This window comes from Bombina bombina, chromosome 4 (genome assembly GCF_027579735.1).
Source record: "Bombina bombina isolate aBomBom1 chromosome 4, aBomBom1.pri, whole genome shotgun sequence".
Lineage (NCBI taxonomy): Eukaryota > Metazoa > Chordata > Amphibia > Anura > Bombinatoridae > Bombina > Bombina bombina.
The window spans coordinates 626,641,145-626,668,102 of record NC_069502.1 but is presented as its reverse complement, the minus strand read 5'-3'; the positions used below and the strand labels follow the sequence as shown (position 1 = coordinate 626,668,102).

Below are 26,958 nucleotides of genomic sequence, written 5' to 3'. Positions count from 1 at the left end.
CTCTTCAGAAGAGGCCAAGACTGAAGAGCTCTGAAAATTGCACGGAGTTCCAAAATATTGATCGGAAATCTCACCTCCTGAGATTCCCAAACCCCTTGTGCCGTCAGATACCCCCACACAGCTCCCCAACCTGTAAGACTTGCATCTGTGGAGATTATAGTCCAGGTCGGAAGAACAAGAAGCCCCCTGAACTAAACGATGGTGATCTGTCCACCATGTCAGAGAGTGTCGTAAAATCGGTTTAAAGATATTAATTGAGATATCTTTGAGTAATCCCTGCACCATTGGTTTAGCATACAGAGCTGAAGAGGTCGCATGTGAAAACGAGCAAAGGAGATCGCATCTGATGCGGCAGTCCTAAGACCCAACATTTCCATGCATAAGGCTACCAAAGGGAATGATTGTGACTGAAGGTTTTGACAAGCTGATATCAATGTTAAACTTCTCTTGTCTGACAAGGACAGAGTCATAGACACTGAATCTATCTAGAAACCTAAAAAGGTTACCCTTGTCTGAGGAATCAATGAATTGATTGGTAAATTGATCCTCCAACCATGAACTTGAAGAAACAACACAAGTCGATTCGTATGAGATTCTTCGAAAATGAGAAGACTGAGCAAGTACCAAGATATCGTCCAAATAAGGAAATACCAAAACCCTGTTCTCTGATTACAGAAAGAAGGGCACCGAGAACCTTTGAAAAAAATTCTTGGAACTGAGGCTAGGCCAAACGGTAGAGCCAAAAAACTGGTAATGCTTGTCTAAAAAGAGAATCTCAGACACTAAAAGTGATCTGGATGAATCGGAATATGCAGATACACATCCTGTAAATCTATTGTAGACATATAATGCCCTTGCTAAACAAAAGGCAGGATAGTCCTACAGTAACCATCTTGAATGTTGGTATCCTAACATAACGATTCAATAATGATAGATCCGGAACTGGTCTGAAGGAATTGACCTTCTTTGGTACAATGAAGAGATAAAATAAAACCCCAGCCCCTGTTCCAGAACTGGAACTGGCATAAATACTCCAGCCAACTCTAGATCTGAAACACATTTCAGAAATGCTGAGCCTTTGCTGTGTTAACTGGGACACGGGAAAGAAAAAAATCTCTTAGCAGGAGGCCTTAACTGAAGCCAATTCTGTACCTTTCTGAAACAATGTTCTGAAACCAGAGATTGAGAACGGAATTGATCCAAATTTCTTTGAAGAAAACGTAATCTGCTCCATACCAGCTGAGCTGGAATAAGGGCCGCACCTTCATAGGTACTTAGGAGCTGGCTATAGGTTTCTATAAGGCTTGGATATATTCCAAACTGGAAATAGTTTCCAAACTGATACCGCTCCTGAGGATGAAGGATCAGGCTTTTGTTCCTTGTTGTGAGGAAAGGAACGAAAATGATTATTTACCCTGGAAAGAAAGGGAAAGCAAAGTTGACTTAGAAGACATATCAGCATTCCAAGTTTAATCCATAAAGCTTTTCTAGCTAAAATAGCTAGAGACATATACCTGACATCAACTCTAATGATATCAAAAGATGGTATCACCAATAAAATTATTAGCATGTTATAGAATAATAATAATGCTATAAAATTATGATCTGTTACTTGTTGCGCTAAAGCTTCTAACCAAAAAGTTGAAGCTGCAGCAACATCCGCTAAAAATATAGCAGGTCTAAGAAGATTACCTGAACATAAGTAAGCTTTTCTTAGAAAGGATTCAATTTTCCTATCTAAAGGATCCTTAAATGAAGTACTATCTGCCGTAGGAATAGTAGTACATTAGCAGGAGTAGAGACAGCCCCATAACCTTAGGGATTTTTGTCCCAAAAAACTCTAATCTGTCAGATGGCACAGGATATAATTGCTTAAACGTCTAGAAGGAGTAAATAAATTACCCAAATTATTCCATTCCCTGGAAATTACTTCAGAAATAGCATCAGGGAGATAAAACACTTCTGGAATAACTACAGGAGATTTAAAAACCTTATTTAAACGTTTACATTTAGTATCAAGAGGACCAGAATCCTCTATTTCTAATGCAAATAATACTTCTTTAAGTAAAGAACGAATAAATTCCATCTTGAACAAATACAAAGATTTATCAGCATCAACCTCTGAGACAGAAACCTCTGAACCAGAAGAACCATTATCAGTATCAGAATGATGATGTTCATTTAAAAATTCATCTGAAAAAAGAGAAGTTTTAAAAGACTTTTATGTATACTAGAAGGAGAAATAACAGACATAGCCTTCTTAATGGATTTAAAAAATAAAATCTCTTATGTTATCAGGAACACTCTGAAAATTAGATGTTGACGGAACAGCAACAGGTAATGTAACAGTACTAAAGGAAATTTTATCTGCATTAATAAGTTTGACATGACATGCAATACAAACAACAGCTGGAGAAACAGATACCAAAAGTTTATAGCAGATACACTTAGCTTGGTAGCTCCAGCACTGGGCAGTGATTTTCCTGAAGTATCTTCTGACTCAGTTGCAACGTGGAACATCTTGCAATATGTAAAAGAAAAAAACAACATATAAAGCAAAATTGATCAAATTCCTTAAATGACAGTTTCAGGAATGGGAAAAAAATGCCAGTGAACAAGCTTCTAGCAACCAGAAGCAATAAATAATGTGACTTAAATAATGTGGAGACAAAAGTGAAGCCCATATTTTTTAGCGCCAAAAAAGACGCCCACATTATTTGGCGCCTAAATGCTTTTGGCGCCAAAAATGACGCCACATCCGGAACGCCGACATTTTTGACGCAAAAAAACGTCAAAAAATGACGCAACTTCCGGCGACACGTATGACGCCGGAAACAGAAAAAAAAATTTGCGCCAAAAAAGTCCGCGCCAAGAATGACGCAATAAAATTAAGCATTTTCTGCCCCCGCGAGCCTAACAGCCCACAGGGAAAAAGTCAAATTTTTTAAGGTAAGAAAAAATGATTGAAACAAATGCATTTATCCCAAATATGAAACTGACTGTCTGAAAAATAAGGAATGTTGAACATTCTGAGTCAAGGCAAATAAATGTTTGAATACATATATTTAGAACTTTATATAAAGTGCCCAACCATAGCTTAGAGTGTCACAGAAAATAAGATTTACTTACCCCAGGACACTCATCTACATGTTTGTAGAAAGCCAAACCAGTACTGAAACGAGAATCAGCAGAGGTAATGGTATATAAATAAGAGTATATCGTCGATCTGAAAAGGGAGGTAAGAGATGAATCTCTACGACCGATAACAGAGAACCTATGAAATAGACCCCGTAGAAGGAGATCACTGCATTCAAATAGGCAATACTCTCCTCACATCCCTCTGACATTCACTGCACGCTGAGAGGAAAAACGGGCTCCAACTTGCTGCGGAGCGCATATCAACGTAGAATCTAGCACAAACTTACTTCACCACCTCCATCGGAGGCAAAGTTTGTAAAACTGAATTGTGGGTGTGGTGAGGGGTGTATTTATAGGCATTTTAAGGTTTGGGAAACTTTGCCCCTCCTGGTAGGAATGTATATCCCATACGTCACTAGCGCATGGACTCTTGCTAATTACATGAAAGAAAAGTATTTAATCAGCCACCAATTGTGCATGTTCTCCCACTTAAGAAGATGAGAGAGGCCTGTAATTTTCATCATAGGTATACCTCAACTATGAGGGACAAAATTTGGAAACAAATCCAGACAATCACATTGTCTGATTTGGAAAGAATTTATTTGCATATTATGGTGGAAAATAAGTATTTGGTCACCTACAAATACGCAAGATTTCTGTCTCTCACAGACCTGTATCTTCTTCTTTAAGAGGCTCCTCTGTCCTCCACTCATTACCTGTATTAATGGCACCTGTTTGAGGTTGTGGACAGGTGTCTTTTATACTGATAACAAGTTCAAACAGTCACACTCCAAACTCCACTATGGTGAAGACCAAAGAGCTGTCGAAGGACACCAGAAACAAAATTGTAGACCTGCCCCAGGCTGGGAATACTGAATCTGCAATAGGCAAGCAGCTTGGTGTGAAGAAATCAACTGTGGGAGCAATAATTAGAAAATGGAAGACATAAAAGACCACTGATAATCTCCCTCGATCTGGGGCTCCACGCAAGATCTCACCCTGTGGGGTCAAAATGATCACAAGAACGGTGAGCAAACATCCCAGAACCACACGAGGGGACCTAGTGAATGACCTGCAGAGAGCTGGGACCAACGTAACAAAGGCTACCATTAGTAACACACTACGCCACCAGGGACTTAGATCCTGCAGTGCCATACGTGTCCCCCTGCTTAAGCCAGTACATGTCCAGGCCCATCTGAAGTATGCTAGAGAGCATTTGGATGATCCAGAAGCGGATTGGGAGAATGTCATATGGTCAGATGAAACCAAAGTAGAACTGTTTGGTAGAAACGCAACCCGTCGTATTTGGAGGAGAGAGAATGCTGAGTTGCAACCAAAGAACACCATACCTACTGTGAAGCATGAGGGTGGCAGCATCATGCTTTGGGGCTGTTTCTCTGCAAAGGGAACAGGACGACTGATCCGTGTACATGAAAGAATGAATAGGGCCATGTATCGTGAGATTTTGAGTGCAAACCTCCTTTCATCAGCAAGGGCATTGAAGATGAAACGTGGCTGGGTCTTTCAGCATGACAATGATCCCAGACACACCGCCCGGGCAACGAAGGAGTGGCTTCCTAAGAAGCATTTCAAGGTCCTGGAGTGGCCTAGCCAGTCTCCAGATCTCAACCCCATAGAAAACCTTTGGAGGGAGTTGAAAGTCCGTGTTGCCCAGCGACAGCATCAAAACATCACTGCTCTAGAGGAGATCTGCATGCAGGAATGGGCCAACATATCGGCAACAGTGTGTGACAACCTTGTGAAGACTTACAGAAAACATTTGACCTCTGTCATTGCCAACAAAGGATATATAACACAGTATTGAGATGAACTTTTGATATTGACCAAATACTTATTTTCCACCATAATATGCAAATAAATTCTTTCCAAATCAGACAATGTGATTGTCTGGATTTGTTTCCACATTGTGTCTCTCATAGTTGAGGTATACCTATGATGAAAATTACAGGCCTCTCACATCTTCTTAAGTGGGAGATCTTGCACAATTGGTGGCTGACTAAATACTTTTTTGCCCCACTGTAATAATACTAGAATACAAGCAAACATGTGGCCTTTCCAAAACTATAGTACAAAAAATGTTGGCAATTACCCGCTTCTGGGATTGGGTGCCCACTTCCATGCTGTGTGTCTTTGGAGAGGAAGGAAAAGTTATCCAAGTCTTTGTCACTCGTAGCAGCAGTGCCTAGACAGGAACAATTCAGATAATATATTACAAATAAAGTAAGAGTCTCAGAACAACTGTAAGCACAATGTTCCATTAAACCTCAGTCTGGCTTTATGGGATGAAAGGTCAGCAAGTTAAAGACTATATTTATCTTATCCATGAGCAGATACTGAACTAACATAGAACAGTCACTAGATCTAAGGTGTCAAGCAACATTATTTTATTATCCCTATTTCTGAGCACAAGAGAATCAATTAAAAATGACAAATTTATAACAGGGTCATGTGCTCAAATGGAGGATTAATTAGTAGCCCGTAAAGGCTTCGGATGAGTACAATGCAGCAATGAGAATCTGCATTAAAAATCTAAATCCATACACAAATAAGTAAAATAAATGACATAGAGATAATAGGGAAATACCAACAATCACAGGGGGACTGTTAAATAAAAAAGTTGGTGAACGTTGTAAATAGCCTTCCACCAGTAGTGGTAAGAAGTATGTAATTTGTATAACTACATAAAAATCAGAATGATAGTCTGAAAATTAGAAGGAACAAATCTAGCACACTTATTAACATTTAGCATAAGTGACTTCAACATATACAATACTCAGTCTAGTAAGTAGTATGCTGTTGCACTCTTATCAAATTGACTGAAAGTGACATAAAAAAAGCTTACTCAGCTGGTTTGCAAAAAAAATTACTAGTCAATAAAATAATCAAATTTTGATAAAGTAGGAATTTCATAGTCTATTTTGTAATAAGTGCTTGATTGCTACATTGTTTACTCAATTGGGTAATTTATGAATTACCAAGAAGTATCTTGTAAGTAGTTTTAGAAGACATCACTGAATTAGCTCAAGGTAAAAACGCATAGTTGTTTCTTCCTACTTGACACCAGCATCCATATGATTTCATTACAGACCAGCCAAGAGCCTCTACTTTTTGGTAAGACAATGACATTTTGAGGGAAAGCCTACTGTTGAAACAATTTAACTAACAAGAAAAAGACACAAATCAATGTTATAAAGGTTCCTTGCTACACTTAATTTGTGCATTTGAAGCATAAAGAATTGGGGTTTGGGAATGATGATCCCAGATAAAGTTATCACTTGCATCTTACAATAATCCACATTCTATGTTGTGCTACCTCATGCACAATCTGGAAATAAACTAGACATTAGTTAGAAAGCATCAGAGCATACACATCTGGGAATAAACGTATACACTGAGTGGAACTGAACAACGTTGGAAACCTGCACAATCACTATACCCTAAAAGAGTTCCCTGTGACGTAACATGTTAATTCTAGAGAGAGAAAATGAGTGTATTACTTAACAGTGAAGGGAAGTGTAACACAGCATTATTGGAGTAACTAATATTAGCATTGTGTGGTTTCTTAAAAACAGCTGTATATATTTACGAGTGGTTCAAAACACTTTGGGGCCGAATTATCAAGCTCTGAATGGAGTTTGATGCTCCTGTTTCCACGCGAGCCTTCATAACTGGTCCGCCGCCTTTGAGGCTGCGGTCTGTAATCCTATACGATCGGGTTGATTGACACCCCCTGCTAGTGTCCCATTAGCCTCGAATCTGCAGTGGGCGGCATTGCACAAGCAGTTCTGGTGAACTGCTTGTGCAATTCAGCGATGTCTGTTGGACATGATACGCTATAGCGTATCATGTCGGACAGACATTGATAAATTGGCCCCTTAGAGTGAGATACTCCTAAATCATATGGGTTGATTTACTAAACATGGTAGCTCTCCAACTCTTAGTGAATCATTTTCAGATGATAACTGGAATTTTTCTCAGAGTTTGTATATTCCATGGTGAATCTATAACAGTGTATTAGTCAACTGACTGATAAATGTGGACACTGGTGCAACTTTTAATTAAATCTTATGAAACGCATGTGCCTGGTTGTGCTCTATTTCACATATATATCTCACACAGAACATGAACCTTGCTAACGCTTCTCTTTATAAGAATAATACATTTTTGATGGTTTTGTATCTCAATAATAACAGATTCATTAAAAACAGTTAATATAAAACAAGAACACACATGGATGTGAGATTATAAAAACCTAAAAACATGAAAATGAAAGATCCAATATGTACGTTAATCTGCAGGTTTTTTTGCTCCAACAGATAGAAAAATCTGTTACCTGCAGATTAGCTCATTCATGTGAATCCAGTCAATTCTTTAGAGATCTTTATGTTAGAACATCTGAATAGATTCCTTACAGTAATTTAGAAGCCATATTGTTAAACTGATATTTCTTGCCATAATATAGTTAAAATATAATCATATAAATTAAATTATGGTAAAGAAAAATGTCAGACCTGTAACTGCCTTTAATTTTCGATTGGACTCTGGTGTTGTGTGATGTATGACCGTTCCTGTAAGAAAAATTCCATCATTTTGCAAAAATAATTCTTACACCTCTACAATTTTAAATATTTTTTTCAGAAACTGAATTAGTTAAAAAGACATTAAACAGTAAAAAAATGTTAGACACAATGATTTACTTAAACCCCTTAACCCAAATTAACGTATATATACGGCATGCAGTACTTTGTCTATCGTACCGCATGATGTGTATGTGTGTATATATATATATATATATATATATATATATATATATATATATATATATATATATATATATATAACCGAGCTGCAGGAAGCTCCAAAGCTGAAGTTCCTGAGCTCCAGGCATCTGCCTGCATATGGAACTGGAAAATGATTGGTGCTCCGGTTCCATATGAAGGCAGATGCCTGATCATTACAGACGGTAACAAACAGTGTCACCGTCTAACAATCAGGCATCTGCCTGCATATGGAACTGGAAAATGATCGGTGCTCCGGTTCCATATGAAGGCAGATGCCTGATTGTTAGACGGTTACACTGTTTGTCACTGTCTGTAATGATCATCTGCTGATGCTGGCGAGAGGTATGGGAGGGAAGGCAGGAGACGGGTGGCAGTCCAGCAGCAGAGGGAGGAGGGGGAAGGAGTGGGTAGGCCCTACAATGAAGGAAAAAAATGAAGGGAGAGGGAGGGATGGGGACCTACACTACAGAAAAAAAGGTGGGTGGGGGGTTCTTAACTAATGATCGCCGGTGGGGGGGGACCACTACACTACAGAAAAATAAAAAATCCTCAATTAGTGGGAGGGTTAGATAGCTATTTTGGGGTGGGAGGGTTAGATAGCTATTTTGGGGTGGGAGGGTTGAGGATCACTACACTGCAGAAAAAACAAAAATAAAAAATAATAAAAAAACTAAACGGCATACTGTCTGCCAGTACCTAAGATGGTGTTGACCAGTGGGGGGTGAGGGAGGGAAGAGAGCTATTTGGGAGGGATCAGGGGGTGGGAGGTGTCAAGTGGGAGGGTAATCTCTATACTAAAGCTAAAATAGTAATCACATATGTAATTCTGTTGTATTATATTATTTTTATATACAAAATGTCCTAGTGTTATACCAAAGCAAATACACAAATAAAGGACAGTACAATCTCTCAGTCTCTACACATATTATGATGATATACTGAAAGCAGTTTACCATAAAATTCTATTTACAATAACAATACTCAATTTCTTTCATGTAATTAGCAAGAGTCCATGAGCTAGTGACGTATGGGATATACATTCCTACCAGGAGGGGCAAAGTTTCCCAAACCTCAAAATGCCTATAAATACACCCCTCACCACACCCACAATTCAGTTTTTACAAACTTTGCCTCCTATGGAGGTGGTGAAGTAAGTTTGTGCTAGATTCTACGTTGATATGCGCTCCGCAGCAAGTTGGAGCCCGGTTTTCCTCTCAGCGTGCAGTGAATGTCAGAGGGATGTGAGGAGAGTATTGCCTATTTGAATGCAGTGATCTCCTTCTACGGGGTCTATTTCATAGGTTCTCTGTTATCGGTCGTAGAGATTCATCTCTTACCTCCCTTTTCAGATCGACGATATACTCTTATTTATATACCATTACCTCTGCTGATTCTCGTTTCAGTACTGGTTTGGCTTTCTACAAACATGTAGATGAGTGTCCTGGGGTAAGTAAATCTTATTTTCTGTGACACTCTAAGCTATGGTTGGGCACTTTGTTTATAAAGTTCTAAATATATGTATTCAAACATTTATTTGCCTTGACTCAGAATGTTCAACATTCCTTATTTTCAGACAGTCAGTTTCATATTTGGGATAATGCATTTGAATTTATCATTTTTTCTTACCTTCAAAAATTTGACTCTTTTTTCCCTGTGGGCTGTTAGGCTCGCGGGGGCTGAAAATGCTTCATTTTATTGCGTCATTCTTGGCGCAGACTTTTTTGGCGCAAAAAACTTTTCCGTTTCCGGCGTCATACGTGTCGCCAGAAGTTGCGTCATTTTTTGACGTTATTTTGCGCCAAAAATGTCGGCGTTCCGGAAGTGGCGTCATTTTTGGCGCCAAAAGCATTTAGGCGCCAAATAATGTGGGCGTCTTATTTGGCGCTAAAAAAATATGGGCGTCGCTTTTGTCTCCACATTATTTAAGTCTCATTTTTCATTGCTTCTGGTTGCTAGAAGCTTGTTCTTTGGCATTTTTTCCCATTCCTGAAACTGTCATTTAAGGAATTTGATCAATTTTGCTTTATATGTTGTTTTTTCTCTTACATATTGCAAGATGTCTCACGTTGCATCTGAGTCAGAAGATACTTCAGGAAAATCGCTGTCTAGTGCTGGATCTACCAAAGCTAAGTGTATCTGCTGTAAACTTTTGGTAGCTATTCCTCCGGCTGTTGTTTGTATTAATTGTCATGACAAACTTGTTAATGCAGATAATATTTCCTTTAGTAAAGTACCATTGCCTGTTGCAGTTCCTTCAACATCTAAGGTGCAGAATGTTCCTGATAACATAAGAGATTTTGTTTCTGAATCCATCAAGAAGGCTATGTCTGTTATTTCTCCTTCTAGTAAACATAAAAAATCTGTTAAAACTTCTCTCCCTACAGATGAATTTTTAAATGAACATCATCATTCTGATTCTGATGACTCTTCTGGTTCAGAGGATTCTGTTTCAGAGATTGATGCTGATAAATCTTCATATTTATTTAAAATGGAATTTATTCGTTCTTTACTTAAAGAAGTACTAATTGCTTTAGAAATAGAGGATTCTGGTCCTCTTGATACTAATTCTAAACGTTTAGATAAGGTATTTAAATCTCCTGTGGTTATTCCAGAAGTTTTTCCTGTTCCTAATGCTATTTCTGAAGTAATTTCCAAAGAATGGGATAAATTGGGTAATTCATTTACTCCTTCTAAACGTTTTAAGCAATTATATCCTGTGCCGTCTGACAGATTAGAATTTTGGGACAAAATCCCTAAAGTTGATGGGGCTATTTCTACCCTTGCTAAACGTACTACTATTCCTACGTCAGATGGTACTTCGTTTAAGGATCCTTTAGATAGGAAAATTGAATCCTTTCTAAGAAAAGCTTATCTGTGTTCAGGTAATCTTCTTAGGCCTGCTATATCATTGGCTGATGTTGCTGCAGCTTCAACTTTTTGGTTGGAAACTTTAGCGCAACAAGTAACAGATCATGATTCTCATAATATTATTATTCTTCTTCAGCATGCTAATAATTTTATCTGTGATGCCATTTTTGATATTATTAGAGTTGATGTCAGGTTTATGTCTCTAGCTATTTTAGCTAGAAGAGCTTTATGGCTTAAGACTTGGAATGCTGATATGGCGTCTAAATCAACTCTACTTTCCATTTCTTTCCAGGGTAACAAATTATTTGGTTCTCAGTTGGATTCTATTATCTCAACTGTTACTGGTGGGAAAGGAACTTTTTTACCACAGGATAAAAAATCTAAGGGTAAAAACAGGGCTAATAATCGTTTTCGTTCCTTTCGTTTCAACAAAGAACAAAAGCCTGATCCTTCATCCTCAGGAGCAGTTTCAGTTTGGAAACCATCTCCAGTCTGGAATAAATCCAAGCCTGCTAGAAAGGCAAAGCCTGCTTCTAAGTCCACATGAAGGTGCGACCCTCATTCCAGCTCAGCTGGTAGGGGGCAGGTTACGTTTTTTCAAAGAAATTTGGATCAATTCTGTTCACAATCTTTGGATTCAGAACATTGTTTCAGAAGGGTACAGAATTGGTTTCAAGATGAGACCTCCTGCAAAGAGATTTTTTCTTTCCCGTGTCCCAGTAAATCCAGTGAAAGCTCAAGCATTTCTGAATTGTGTTTCAGATCTAGAGTTGGCTGGAGTAATTATGCCAGTTCCAGTTCCGGAACAGGGGATGGGGTTTTATTCAAATCTCTTCATTGTACCAAAGAAGGAGAATTCCTTCAGACCAGTTCTGGATCTAAAAATATTGAATCGTTATGTAAGGATACCAACGTTCAAAATGGTAACTGTAAGGACTATTTTGCCTTTTGTTCAGCAAGGGCATTATATGTCCACAATAGATTTACAGGATGCATATCTGCATATTCCGATTCATCCAGATAATTTTCAGTTCCTGAGATTCTCTTTTCTGGACAAGCATTACCAGTTTGTGGCTCTGCCATTTGGCCTAGCTACAGCTCCAAGAATTTTTACAAAGGTTCTCGGTGCCCTTCTGTCTGTAATCAGAGAACAGGGTATTGTGGTATTTCCTTATTTGGACGATATCTTGGTACTTGCTCAGTCTTTACATTTAGCAGAATCTCATACGAATCGACTTGTGTTGTTTCTTCAAGATCATGGTTGGAGGATCAATTTACCAAAAAGTTCATTGATTCCTCAGACAAGGGTGACCTTTCTGGGTTTCCAGATAGATTCAGTGTCCATGACTCAGTCTTTAACAGACAAGAGACGTCTAAAATTGATTTCAGCTTGTCGAAACCTTCAGTCACAATCATTCCCTTCGGTAGCCTTATGCATGGAAATTCTAGGTCTTATGACTGCTGCATCGGACGCGATCCCCTTTGCTCGTTTTCACATGCGACCTCTTCAGCTCTGTATGCTGAATCAATGGTGCAAGGATTACACAAAGATATCTCAATTAATATCTTTAAAACCGATTGTACGACACTCTCTAACGTGGTGGACAGATCACCATCGTTTAATTCAGGGGGCTTCTTTTGTGCTTCCGACCTGGACTGTAATTTCAACAGATGCAAGTCTCACAGGTTGGGGAGCTGTGTGGGGATCTCTGACGGCACAAGAAGTTTGGGAATCTCAGGAGGTGAGATTACCGATCAATATTTTGGAACTCCGTGCAATTTTCAGAGCTCTTCAGTCTTGGCCTCTTCTGAAGAGAGAATCATTCATTTGTTTTCAGACAGACAATGTCACAACTGTGGCATACATCAATCATCAAGGAGGGACTCACAGTCCTCTGGCTATGAAAGAAGTATCTCGAATTCTGGTTTGGGCGGAATCCAGCTCCTGTCTAATCTCTGCGGTTCATATCCCAGGTATAGACAATTGGGAAGCGGATTATCTCAGTCGCCAAACGTTGCATCCGGGCGAATGGTCTCTTCACCCAGAGGTATTTCTTCAGATTGTTCAAATGTGGGAACTTCCAGAAATAGATCTGATGGCGTCTCATCTAAACAAGAAACTTCCCAGGTATCTGTCCAGATCCCGGGATCCTCAGGCGGAGGCAGTGGATGCATTATCACTTCCTTGGAAGTATCATCCTGCCTATATCTTTCCGCCTCTAGTTCTTCTTCCAAGAGTAATCTCCAAGATTCTGAAGGAATGCTCGTTTGTTCTGCTGGTAGCTCCGGCATGGCCTCACAGGTTTTGGTATGCGGATCTGGTCCGGATGGCCTCTTGCCAACCGTGGACTATTCCGTTAAGACCAGACCTTCTGTCGCAAGGTCCTTTTTTCCATCAGGATCTGAAATCCTTAAATTTAAAGGTATGGAGATTGAACGCTTGATTCTTGGTCAAAGAGGTTTCTCTGACTCTGTGATTAATACTATGTTACAGGCGCGTAAATCTGTATCTAGAGAGATATATTATAGAGTCTGGAAGACTTATATTTCTTGGTGTCTTTCTCATAATTTTCTTGGCATTCTTTTAGATTACCGAGAATTTTACAGTTTCTTCAGGATGGTTTAGATAAGGGTTTGTCCGCAAGTTCCTTGAAAGGTCAAATCTCTGCTCTTTCTGTTCTTTTTCACAGAAAGATTGCTATTCTTCCTGATATTCATTGTTTTGTACAAGCTTTGGTTCGTATAAAACCTGTCATTAAGTCAATTTCTCCTCCTTGGAGTTTGAATTTGGTTCTGGGGGCTCTTCAAGCTCCTCCGTTTTGAACCTATGCATTCATTGGACATTAAATTACTTTCTTGGAAAGTTTTGTTCCTTTTGGCAATCTCTTCTGCCAGAAGAGTTTCTGAATTATCTGCTCTTTCTTGTGAGTCTCCTTTTCTGATTTTTCATCAGGATAAGGCGGTGTTGCGAACTTCTTTTGAATTTTTACCTAAAGTTGTGAATTCCAACAACATTAGTAGAGAAATTGTGGTTCCTTCATTATGTCCTAATCCTAAGAATTCTAAGGAGAAATCGTTGCATTCTTTGGATGTTGTTAGAGCTTTGAAATATTATGTTGAAGCTACTAAGTCTTTCCGAAAGACTTCTAGTCTATTTGTTATCTTTTCCGGTTCTAGAAAAGGCCAGAAAGCTTCTGCCATTTCTTTGGCATCTTGGTTGAAATCTTTAATTCATCTTGCCTATGTTGAGTCGGGTAAAACTCCGCCTCAGAGGATTACAGCTCATTCTACTAGGTCAGTTTCTACTTCCTGGGCGTTTAGGAATGAAGCTTCGATTGATCAGATTTGCAAAGCAGCAACTTGGTCCTCTTTGCATACTTTTACTAAATTCTACCATTTTGATGTATTTTCTTCTTCTGAAGCAGTTTTTGGTAGAAAAGTACTTCAGGCAGCGGTTTCAGTTTGAATCTTCTGCTTATGTTTTTCATTAAACTTTATTTTGGGTGTGGATTATTTTCAGCAGGAATTGGCTGTCTTTATTTTATCCCTCCCTCTCTAGTGACTCTTGTGTGGAAAGATCCACATCTTGGGTAATCATTATCCCATACGTCACTAGCTCATGGACTCTTGCTAATTACATGAAAGAAAACATAATTTATGTAAGAACTTACCTGATAAATTCATTTCTTTCATATTAGCAAGAGTCCATGAGGCCCGCCCTTTTTTGTGGTGGTTATGATTTTTGTATAAAGCACAATTATTCCAATTCCTTATTTTATATGCTTTCGCACTTTTTTATCACCCCACTTCTTGGCTATTCGTTAAACTGAATTGTGGGTGTGGTGAGGGGTGTATTTATAGGCATTGAGGTTTGGGAAACTTTGCCCCTCCTGGTAGGAATGTATATCCCATACGTCACTAGCTCATGGACTCTTGCTAATATGAAAGAAATTAATTTATCAGGTAAGTTCTTACATAAATTATGTTTTTTAGAGACTTCTATTAAAATCTTTAAAACAAAAATTTTAAATTAAATTCTTCATTAAAGGGGATATGAAACCCAAATGTTTTCTTTCATGATTCAGATAAGGCTTGCAATTTTAAACAACTTTCTAATTTATTTTTATCAAATTTTCTTCTTTCTCTTAATATCTTTTGTTGAAACGCAGATATGTATGCTTATGAGACAGCCCATTTCTGGAGCAACATATAGCGGCAGTTTTGCAAGAAAGTTATCCATCTGCAGGAGCACTAGATGGCAGCACTATTCCCGGTCATGTAGTGCTCCATATGCCTACCTAGGTATCTCTTAAACACAGAATATCATGGGAACAAAGCAAATTTGATAATAGAAGTATATTGGAAACTTTTATAAAAATGATATGCTCTGTTTGAATCACAAAATGAAAAACATAATTTATGTAAGAACTTACCTGATAAATTAATTTCTTTCATATTGGCAAGAGTCCATGAGCTAGTGACATATGGGATATACAATCCTACTAGGAGGGGCAAAGTTTCCCAAACCTCAAAATGCCTACAAATACACCCCTCACCACACCCACAATTCAGTTTAACGAATAGCCAAGCAGTGGGGTGATAAAGAAAGGAGTAGAAAGCATCAACAAAGGAAATTTGGAAATAATTGTGCTTTATACAAAAAATCATAACCACCATAAAAAGGGTGGGCCTCATGGACTCTTGCCAATATGAAAGAAATGAATTTATCAGGTAAGTTCTTACATAAATTATGTTTTCTTTCATGTAATTGGCAAGAGTCCATGAGCTAGTGACATATGGGATATCAATACCCAAGATGTGGAGTCTTCCACTCAAGAGTCACTAGAGAGGGAGGGAATAAAAATAAAAACAGCCATATTCCGCTGAAAAAATTAATCCGCAACCCAAAAAAATAAGTTTATTTTCATTTTTGAAAGAAAAAAACTTAAATCAAAAGCAGAAGAATCAAACTGAAACAGCTGCCTGAAGAATTTTCTACCAAAAACTGCTTCCGAAGAAGCAAATACATCAAAACGGTAGAATTTAGTAAATGTATGCAAAGAGGACCAAGTTGCCGCTTTGCAAATCTGATCAACTGAAGCTTCATTCTTAAAAGCCCACGAAGTGGAGACTGATCTAGTAGAATGAGCTGTAATTCTCTGAGGCGGGGCCTGACCCGACTCCAAATAAGCTTGATGAATCAAAAGTTTCAACCAAGAAGCCAAGGAAATAGCAGAAGCCTTCTGACCTTTCCTAGGACCAGAAAATAAAACAAATAGACTGGAAGTCTTCCTGAAATCTTTAGTAGCTTCCACATAATATTTCAAAAGCTCTTACCACATCCAAAGAATGTAAGGATCTCTCCAAAGAATTCTTAGGATTAGGACATAAGGAAGGGACAACAATTTCTCTACTAATGTTGTTAGAATTCACAACCTTAGGTAAAAATTGAAAAGAAGTCCGCAAAACTGCCTTTTCCTGATGAAAAATCAGAAAAGGAGACTCACAAAAAAAGAGCAGATAACTCAGAAACTCTTCTAGCAGAAGAGATGGCCAAAAGAAACAACACTTTCCAAGAAAGTAGTTTAATGTCTAAAGAATGCATAGATTCAAATGGAGGAGCCTGTAAAGCCTTCAGAACCAAATTAAGACTCCAAGGAGGAGAAATTGACTTAATGACAGGCTTAATACGAATTAAAGCCTGTACAAAACAGTGTATATCAGGAAGTATAGCAATCTTTCTGTGAAATAAAACAGAAAGAGCGGAGATTTGTCCTTTCAAGGAACTTGCAGACAAACCCTTATCCTTTTAGCCTCTGAGAAAGCCGTGCTAGTGGCGAAATGTACATTAGGCCTTGTCTGTGTGCATGAGACTTGCTAATTTGTGTTTACCTGGGACTTTTCTAAGCTTATATTGATGTGGCAATTGCCTTCCTTAATCAGTTATTTATAAACCGTTTCCTCTCCTGCTCTAGGTACCAGTATTGCTGTTGGGGTCAATCCCCTTTTTAGATTAGCTTTAGAGCAATCCGTGTATTCTCTGAGCCCTGAGGGTTACGGTGTATTTGAACTATTACCCAGGGAAGTAATTCTGTTTTTGAAGTCTCACACACACAGTCCTGATCTGTTTCTTAATCTAAGTTTTAAATGTATGTCTCACATATTTATGTTATACATTTGGTACTATTTACCAACCTTTTTTATTTTATCCTATCATTAGTAAAAGTTACGTTTTAATAACCAGTTCTGGACACAATCCGGTTTTCAATGCATACTGTTACTATATAGTGTTTTGTGAGTGCTGGGTACTGTCAAACTTCTCTCTCTTTTTTGTACCTATATATCTATCAGACAGTCAGCACCCCCCTTCTCCTACACTTCACCAGTGATACTAACTGGTATATAATGAATATTGAATAGATTATATATCTACTATTATTTCAGCATACTATATTATGAAGGGGTTGATATTTGCTTAAACTAACACCGTTGCCACTATTTCCCTTATCCAAACCATCCTGAAGGAACTGTAAAATTCTAAGAATTCTAAAAGAATGCCAGGAGAATTTATGAGAAGAACACCATGAAATGTAAATCTTCCAAACTCTATAATAAATCTTTCTAGAGACAGATTTACGAGCTTGTAACATAGTATTAATCACTGAGTCAGAGAAACCTCTCTAAGCGTTCAATTTCCATAGCTTCAAATTTAATGATTTGAGATACTGAAGGAAAACGGGCCTTGAGATAGTAGGTCCGGCCATAACGGAAGTGGCCAAGGCGGGCAAATGGACATCCGAACCAGATCTGCATACCAAAACCTGTGTGGCCATGCTGGAGCCACCAGCAACACAAAAGACTGTTCCATGATGATTTTGGAGATCACTCTTGGAAGGAGAACTAGAGGCGGGAAGATGTAAGCAGGATGATAACACCAAGGAAGTGTCAGCGCATCCACTGCTTCCGCCTGAACATCCCTGGACCTGGACAGGTTTCTGGGAAGTTTCTTGTTTAGATGAGAGGCCATGAGATCTATCTCTGGAAGACCCCACATCTGAACAATCTGAAAAAACACATCTGGATGGAGAGACCACTCCCCTGGATGTAAAGTCTGGTGGCTGAGATAATCCGCCTCCCAATTGTCTACACCTGGGATATGCACCGCAGAGATTAGACAGGAGCTGGATTCCGCCCAAGCAAGTATCCGAGATACTTCTTTCATAGCTTGGGGACTGTGAGTCCCACCCTGATGATTGATATAAGCCACAGTTGTGATATTGTCTGTCTGAAAACAAATGAACAGTTCTCTCTTTAGCAGAGGCCAGAACTGAAGAGCCCTGAGAATTGTACGGAGTTCTAAAATATTTATTGGTAATCTCGCCACTTGAGATTTCCAAACCCCTTGTGCTGTCAGAGATCCCCAAACAGCTCCCCAACCTGAAAGACTTGCATCTGTTGAGATCACAGTCCAGGTTGGCCGAACAAAAGAAGCCCCTTGAACCAAACGATGGTGATCTATCCACCATGTCAGAGAGTGTCTTACATTGGGATTCAAGGATATTAATTGTGATATCTTTGTATAATCCCTGCACCATTGATTCAGCATGCAAAGCTGTAGAGGTCTCATGTGAAAACGAGCAAAGGGGATTGCGTCCGATGCTGCAGTCATGAGACCTAAAACTTCCATGCACATAGCCACTGAAGGGAACGACTGAGACTGAAGGTGCCGGCATGCTGCGACCAATTTTAAACGTCTCTTGTCTGTTAGATTCAGTGTGCATGGCTCTGTCTCTATCTGGAAGCCTAAAAAGGTGACCCTTGTCTGAGGAATCAAGAAACTTTTTGGTAAATTGATCCTCCAACCATGTTTCCGAAGAAACAACACTAGTTGATTCGTGTGAGATTCTGCAGTACGTAAAGACTGAGCTAGTACCAAGATATCGTCCAAATAAGGAAACACCGCAATACCCTGTTCTCTGATTACAGATAGTAGGGCACCCAGAACCTTTGAAAAGATTCTTGGAGCTGTTGCTAGGTGAAATGGAAGAGTAACAAATTGGTAATGCTTGTCTAGAAAAGAGAATCTCAGAAACGGATAGTGTTCTGGATGAATCGGAATATGAAGGTATGCACCCTGCAAGTCTATTGTGGACATATAATGTCCTTGCTGAACAAAAGGTAGAATAGTCCTTATAGTCACCATCTTGAAAGTTGGTACTGTTACATAACTATTCAAAATTTTCAGATCCAGAACTGGTCTGAATAAATTTTCCTTTTTTGGGACAATGAATAGATTTGAATAAAACCCCAAACCTTGTTCCTGAGGAGGAACTGGCATGATTACCCCTGAAGACTCCAGGTCTGAAACGCACTTCAGAAAAGCCTGAGCTTTTACTGGATTTACAGGGATACGCGAGAGAAAAAATCTTCTCACAGGGGGTCTTACTTTGAATCCTTTTCGATACCCTTGAGAGACAATGCTCTGAATCCAATGATTTTGGACAGATTTTATCCAAAAATCCTTGAAAAACCTTAATCTGCCCCCTACCAGCTGAGCTGGAATGAGGGCCGCACCTTCATGTGCTCTTAGGGGCTGACTTTGGTTTCCTAAATGGCTTGGATTTATACCAATTTGAGGAAGGCTTCCAATTGGAAGCAGATTCCTTGGGAGGAGGATTGAGTTTTTGTTCCTTATTCTGACGAAAGGAACGAAAACGGTTAGAAGCCTTAGATTTACCCTTAGGTTTTTTTTTCCTGAGGCAGAAAAACTCCTTTTCCTCCAGTGATAGTTGAAATAATAGAATCCAACTGAGAACCAAATAAATTATTACCTTGGAAAGAAAGAGATAGTAATCTAGATTTAGATGTCATATCAGCATTCCAAGATTTAAGCCACAAAGCTCTTCTAGCTAATACAGCTAAAGACATGGATCTAACATCAATTTTGATAATATCAAAAATGGCATCACAAATAAAATGATTAGCATGTTGCAGTAAGCGAATAATGCTAGATACGTCAGAATCCAATTCTTGTTGCGCTAAATTCTCCAACCAGAAAGTTGATGCAGCCGCAACATCAGCCAAAGAAATAGCAGGTCTGAGAAGATGACCTGAATATAAATAGGCCTTCCTTAGATAAGATTCAAGCTTCCTATCTAAAGGATCCTTAAAGGAAGTACTATCTTCCATAGGAATAGTGGTACGTTTAGCAAGAGTAGAAATAGCCCCATCAACTTTGGGGATTTTTTTCCCCAAAACTCTATAGATTTTGCTGGTAAAGGATACAATTTTTTAAACCTTGAAGAAGAAATAGAAGTACCTGGCTTATTCCATTCCCTAGAAATCATATCAGAAATAGCCTCAGGAATAGGAAAAACCCCTGGAGAAACCACAGGAGGTTTAAAAACAGCATTTAAACGTTTATTAGACTGAACGTCAATAGGACTGGTTACCTCAATATCCAAAGTAATTAACACTTCTTTTACTAAAGAACGCATTTACTCTATTTTAAATAAATAAGTAGATTTGTCAGTGTCAATGTCTGAGGAAGGATCTTCTGACTCAGATAGATCCTCATCAGAAGAGGATAAATTATTATGTTTTTGGTCATTTGAAATTTCATCAGCTAAATGAGAAGTTTTAAAAGACCTTTTACGTTTATTAGAAGGTGGAAATGCAGACAAAGCCTTCAGAATAGAATCAGAAACAAATTCTTTAAAATTTACAGGTATATCATGCACATTATAAGTTGAAGGAACTGCAACTGGCAATGTACTATTACTGATGGAAACACTATCTGCATGTAAAAGTTTATCATGACAACTATTACAAATGACATTCGGTGAAATAATTTCTACACTTTTACAACAAATGCACTTAGCTTTGGTAGAATCGATGTCAGGCAGCAATGTTCCAGCAGAAACTTCTGAGACAGGATCAGATTGGGACATCTTGCACAATGTAAGAGAAAAAACAACATATAAAGCAAAATTATCTATTTCCTTATATGACAGTTTCAGGAATGGGAAAAAATGCAAAAGTATAGGCCTCTGATAGAGAAAAAAAGCAAGAGGCAAACATCAATGGGGTATTGAAATAATGAAAAAGTTTGGCGCCAAGTATGACGCACAACGTAACGTAAACTTTTTTGGCGCCAAAAATAACTGGAAATGACACACTCGCGTCACTAATGACGCCGCCGTCGTGTGAAAGGTCTTGCCGTCACGTATGACGCCGGAAATGACGAACTTGCGTCATAAACTTATTTTTTCACGCCAAAAATATTTTCGCGCCAAGAATGACGCAATAAAGTTTAGCATTTGACGCACCCGCGGGCCTAATATCCGCAATAGCAAGAAGTAGTCAATTGAAAAAAAGACTAAACCCCAGGTAAGAAATACATTTCTTAAAATGTTTATATTCCCCAAATATGAAACTGACAGTCTGCAGAAGGAAATACATGAACCTGACTCATGGCAAATATAAGTACAATACATATATTTAGAACTTTATATAAATGCATAAAGTGCCAAACCATAGCTGGGGTGCCTTAAGTAATAAAAAAAAATACTTACCAAAAGACACCCATCCACATATAGCAGATAGCCAAACCAGTACAGAAACAGTTATCAGTAGAGGTAATGGTAAATTGAGAGTATATCGTCGATCTGAAAAGGGAGGTAGGAGATGAATCTCTACGACCGATAACAGAGAACCTATGAAATAGACCCCCGTTAGGGAAATCATCGTATTCAATAAGCGATACTCCCTTCACATCCCTCTGACATTCGCTGTACTCTGAGAGGAATCGGGCTTCAACAATGCTGAGAAGCGCATATCAACGTAGAAATCTTAGCACAAACTTACTTCACCACCTCCATAGGAGGCAAAGTTTGTAAAACTGAATTGTGGGTGTGGTGAGGGGTGTATTTATAGGCATTTTGAGGTTTGGGAAACTTTGCCCCTCCGGGTAGGATTGTATATCCCATATGTCACTAGCTCATGGACTCTTGCCAATTACATGAAAGAAATGTTGGGTTTCATATCCCTTTAAGAAAATATGTATTCAATATTTGAATGTTTCCATGTACATTTAACTTCCACAGTACATATTATAATTTAAAATATACTTTATTTATCATCTTGTTTTACTGCTCTGGAAGTCTTACTGGTATTGGCCATCCAACAAAGGGATATTATTTATCTGAATTCAATATTCCCCTATAACTGGTCATTAAGGGCTTGTCTGCTAATAATAGCGCAGGTCTTGTAGCGCGCTATTAGACCCTCCCTCCCGCAGCCTTCTTAAAATTATGTTCTAATGGAGATTCCATTTTTAAACCTTATATGTGAAATGCACAGCTGAATATACAGATTTTACACGCCAAAAGCGAGGAACCAATCATGTGAGTCACAGAACTACCTGCGCTGTTGGAGCAGCCAGCCTGTATAATAGTAAAGTACCAAATATGTGCTTAATCTGTCTATTAACATATGCATCTGATATGTGGTAAACGGTAAAACACTAAGGGCCAGATTACGAGTGAAGCGCTATTTATCGCTCCCGCTTGTGCCCTAACTTCGCTAGAAGTAAAGTGCCAACAGATTCCGCAGTTCTGTCCATGGGTAGAAAGATAAAAGTACAGTACCATATTAAAAACACCAGACAATGTTTAACAAACAAATACAGGTGGAATTGAGGGCCCTGTTCCCGTAGGAACTTACAATGCTCATTTTACAAGTTGAAAGTAAAACATTTTCGCTTGAATGCTAACCCGATGCTTGAAAAAAGCTGAACTTAGAATATCACAAACACATTAATGTATTCCCCCATAGACTTCCATGGAGCGTGAAAAGTGGAAAAAACACCCCATTCGCACGTAAGCTCAATCGCATATTTCAAGTGCTCTAACCCGACATGAAAATTTTAATATTTCACATTCCAGTGTTCTTCATATAGATGTTCATAATTAGATATTTCTATAAATGATGTTTTCTTTTGGTAATTATATATATATATACACACACATATATATTTATTTAGGTATAGACATATACAGATTTATATAGGAATATCTATTTAAAAATACATATAACATATTCCCTGAAGAACATTTAATGTGAAATATTTACTGTAAATGTATAGTTAAACACTTTATTAAATATGAATATTGCATAAATACTTGCGTACGCAGCTAAAAGAATCCCCCTGGATGTAACGAAGCTGCATCCAGGTAGATTCCGAAAATGGCAGCCTGCCATTTTCAGAATCCACCTGGATGCAGCGTAGGCAAACGAAGCCTTAAAAAAACGTAACCGCCCGCAAGAAATAAAAAAAAAATATATATAAAAAAAACGAACTGCCTGCACGAAGTACTAAGAAAAAAAAACTAACCGCCCGCACAAAGTATAAAAAAAAAAATAAAACTAACCACCTACACAAAGTATTAAGAAAAAAAAAATAAGCCGCCCGTACTAAGTATTAACAAAAAAAACAGAAACTACCTAACCCTTACACCGCCAAACCCCCACAACGCCAACTAAATAAATTACAATATTACTCATTAAACCGCCAAACCCTACAACGCCAACAAACTAATTATACTATTAACCCCTAAACAGACAAACCCCCACATCGCAATAAACCTAATAAACCTATTAACTCCTAAACCGCCAACCTCTCACAACGCAAATAACTAATTTAATTACTAAGCCCCCTAACCCCCCCTAAATGAACCCCAATTACTACTAAATTACAATTCAAATAAAAAATCCTGACATTAAAGGGCCATTAAACCCCCAAAAAATATTTTATGATTCAGATAGAGAATACAATTTTAAACAACATTCCAATTTACTTCTATTACCTAATTTGCTGCAATCTTTAGATATTGTTTGTGAAATAAATATCAATGCATATTGGTAAGCCAATCACATGAGGCCTCTATGTGCACCCACCTATCAGAAGCTACTGAGCATATCTAGCTATGCTTTTCAGGAAAGAATATCAAGAGAATGAAGCAAATTAGATAAAATAAGTAAATTAGAAAGTTGTTTAAAATGGTATTCTCTATCTGAATCATGAAAGAAAAAAATTGGGTTTAATGTCCCTTTAAATTACAAAAAAATAATCTAACATTACAAAAAATAAGTCTTAACATTACAGAAAAAAATAAACAAAATTATAAAATATAAAAAAAATTAAACCTAATCCCTATGAAAATAAAAAAGCCCCCCAAAATAAAAACACCCCCTAATCTAAACTAAACTACCAATAGCCCTTAAAAGGGCCTTTTGTAGGGCATTTCACTAAGTTAAACAGCTCTTTTAGGTTTAAAAAATACCCCCTAACAGTAAAAAAACCCCACCCACCAAACCCCCCCAAAAAAAAAAAAAAACTAACACTAAAAAAACTATACTACCAATTGCCCCTAAAGGGGCATTTGTATTGGCATTGCCCTTAAAAGCGGATTTAGCTCTTTTACTGCCTTAAAAGGGCATTCAGCTCTTTTACAAGCCCATTAAATCCCTAATCTTAAAAATAAAAAAACACGAAAAAAATTAAAAAAAATCCTAAATCTAACCCCCAATTAGGTACTCGCCGTTCCTGAAGTCCAGAGGAGAAGGTCTTCTTCCAGGCGGCTCCATCATCTTCTATCTTCATCCGGAGCGAAGGCACGGAGCTGGCTTCCCCGATGCACGGATCCTCAGCGGCGGTGGTCCAAAGCGGCGTGGAGGCTCTTTCATGCGATCATCCGCCGCCCACTGAAGATTAAATGCAAGGTACCCCCAATTTATTGGGGTACCTTGCATTACTATTGGCTGAAATTTTGGAATCAGCCAATAAGATGAGAGCCACTGAAATCTTATTGGCTGATTTAAACAGATTCAGTAGCTCTCATCCTATTGGCTGATTTCAAAATTTCAGCCAATAGGAATGCAAGTTACCCCAAACTGAATGCGGTACCTTGCATTTCATTTTCAGTGTAGGCCGGAGATCGGATGAAGCGGAACCTCCATGTATATACACATACACACACATTTATACATGTATATGTTTTTATCTCTATATTAAAGCCCTTTGCCTGCTTCTTTTCTATCACCTGAGACCTCATATCTTTGAGCCCTTTTTGTGCAATATTTTATTTTAATAATTTTTATCTGACAGTTTTATTGGTGTAACTGTACTTTGTAATGTAATATTTGATTGTTTTGTGACACTTTTTTGTTTCGCAAAACAGTTAACCAGAGCTCTGAGGTCTACTGTGAATTGTGATTGTGCTAACGCATTCACATTTAGTTTCAACTTGTATACGGGTGCTCCTTCTGACACACGCAAACAGCCGTGATAAGTCCGGTATCGCTTGCGACACTCTGGCTCTAAATGGGCTTACAGAACAAATATTACACTTATGGATTCTGACCATTATATAAATTAAGCGGAGAAAAAACATAATTTATGTAAGAACTTACCTGATAAATTCATTTCTTTCATATTAGCAAGAGTCCATGAGCTAGTGACGTATGGGATATACATTCCTACCAGGAGGGGCAAAGTTTCCCAAACCTCAAAATGCCTATAAATACACCCCTCACCACACCCACAATTCAGTTTAACGAATAGCCAAGAAGTGGGGTGATAAGAAAGGAGCGAAAGCATCAAAAAATAAGGAATTGGAATAATTGTGCTTTATACAAAAAAATCATAACCACCACAAAAAGGGTGGGTCTCATGGACTCTTGCTAATATGAAAGAAATGAATTTATCAGGTAAGTTCTTACATAAATTATGTTTTCTTTCATGTAATTAGCAAGAGTCCATGAGCTAGTGACGTATGGGATAGCAGATACCCAAGATGTGGAACTTCCACGCAAGAGAGGGAGGGATAAAATAAAGACAGTCAATTCCGCTGAAAAAAATAATCCACAACCCAAGTCAAAAGTTTTAATCTTAATAATGAAAAAAACTGAAATTATAAGCAGAAGAATCAAACTGAAACAGCTGCCTGAAGTACTTTTCTACCAAAAACTGCTTCAGAAGAAGAGAAAACATCAAAATGGTAGAATTTAGTAAAAGTATGCAAAGAAGACCAAGTTGCTGCTTTGCAAATCTGATCAACAGAAGCTTCATTCCTAAAAGCCCAGGAAATAGAAACTGACCTAGTAGAATGAGCCGTGATCCTTTGAGGCGGGGACTTACCCGACTCCACATAAGCATGATGAATCAAAGACTTTAACCAAGACGCCAAAGAAATGGCAGAAGCTTTCTGACCTTTCCTGGAACCAGAAAAGAAAACAAATAGACTAGAAGTCTTTCTAAAATCTTTAGTAGCTTCAACATAATATTTCAAAGCTCTTACTACATCCAAAGAATGTAAAGATCTCTCCAGAGAATTCTTAGGATTAGGACACAATGAAGGGACAATAATTTCTCTACTAATGTTGTTAGAATTCACAACCTTAGGTAAAAATTGAAATGAAGTCCGCAACACCGCCTTATCCTGATGAAAAATCAGAAAAGGAGATTCACAAGAAAGAGCAGATAATTCAGAAACTCTTCTAGCAGAAGAGATGGCAAAAAGGAACAAAACTTTCCAAGAAAGTAATTTAATATCCAGAGAATGCATAGGTTCAAACGGAGGAGCCTGTAAAGCCCTCAGAACCAAATTAAGACTCCAAGGAGGAGAGATTGACTTAATGACAGGTTTGATACGAACCAAAGCCTGTACAAAACAATGAATATCAGGAAGATTAGCAATCTTTCTGTGAAAAAGAACAGAAAGAGCAGAGATTTGTCCTTTCAAAGAACTTGTAGACAAGCCTTTATCTAAACCATCCTGAAGAAACTGTAAAATTCTAGGAATTCTAAAAGAATGCCAGGAGAATTTATGAGAAGAACACCAAGAAATGTAAGTCTTCCAGACTCGATAATAAATCTTCCTAGATACAGATTTACGAGCCTGTAACATAGTATTAATTACTGAGTCAGAGAAACCTCTGACTAAGAATCAAGCGTTCAATTTCCATACCTTCAAATTTAATGATTTGAGATCCTGATGGAAAAATGGGCCTTGAGATTGAAGGTCTGGTCTTAACGGAAGTGTCCAAGGTTGGCAACTGGCCATCCGAATGAGATCCGCATACCAAAACC

The 26,958-nt window shown here is 38.2% G+C and overlaps 1 protein-coding gene across 2 annotated transcripts in view; it reads right to left on the bottom strand.

Moving 5' to 3' along the window:
• LRP11 (LDL receptor related protein 11) overlaps positions 1–26,958 on the bottom strand; it is a 130,505-nt gene that overhangs the window by 10,010 nt on the left and 93,537 nt on the right. For both annotated transcript variants that reach the window (XM_053710655.1, XM_053710654.1), the window contains 2 exons: positions 7,671–7,727; positions 5,249–5,341 (listed from right to left, as the gene is read on the bottom strand). In XM_053710655.1, coding sequence (XP_053566630.1) covers positions 5,249–5,341; positions 7,671–7,727 — 150 coding nt within the window. The remainder of the gene's footprint in view (positions 1–5,248; positions 5,342–7,670; positions 7,728–26,958) is intronic.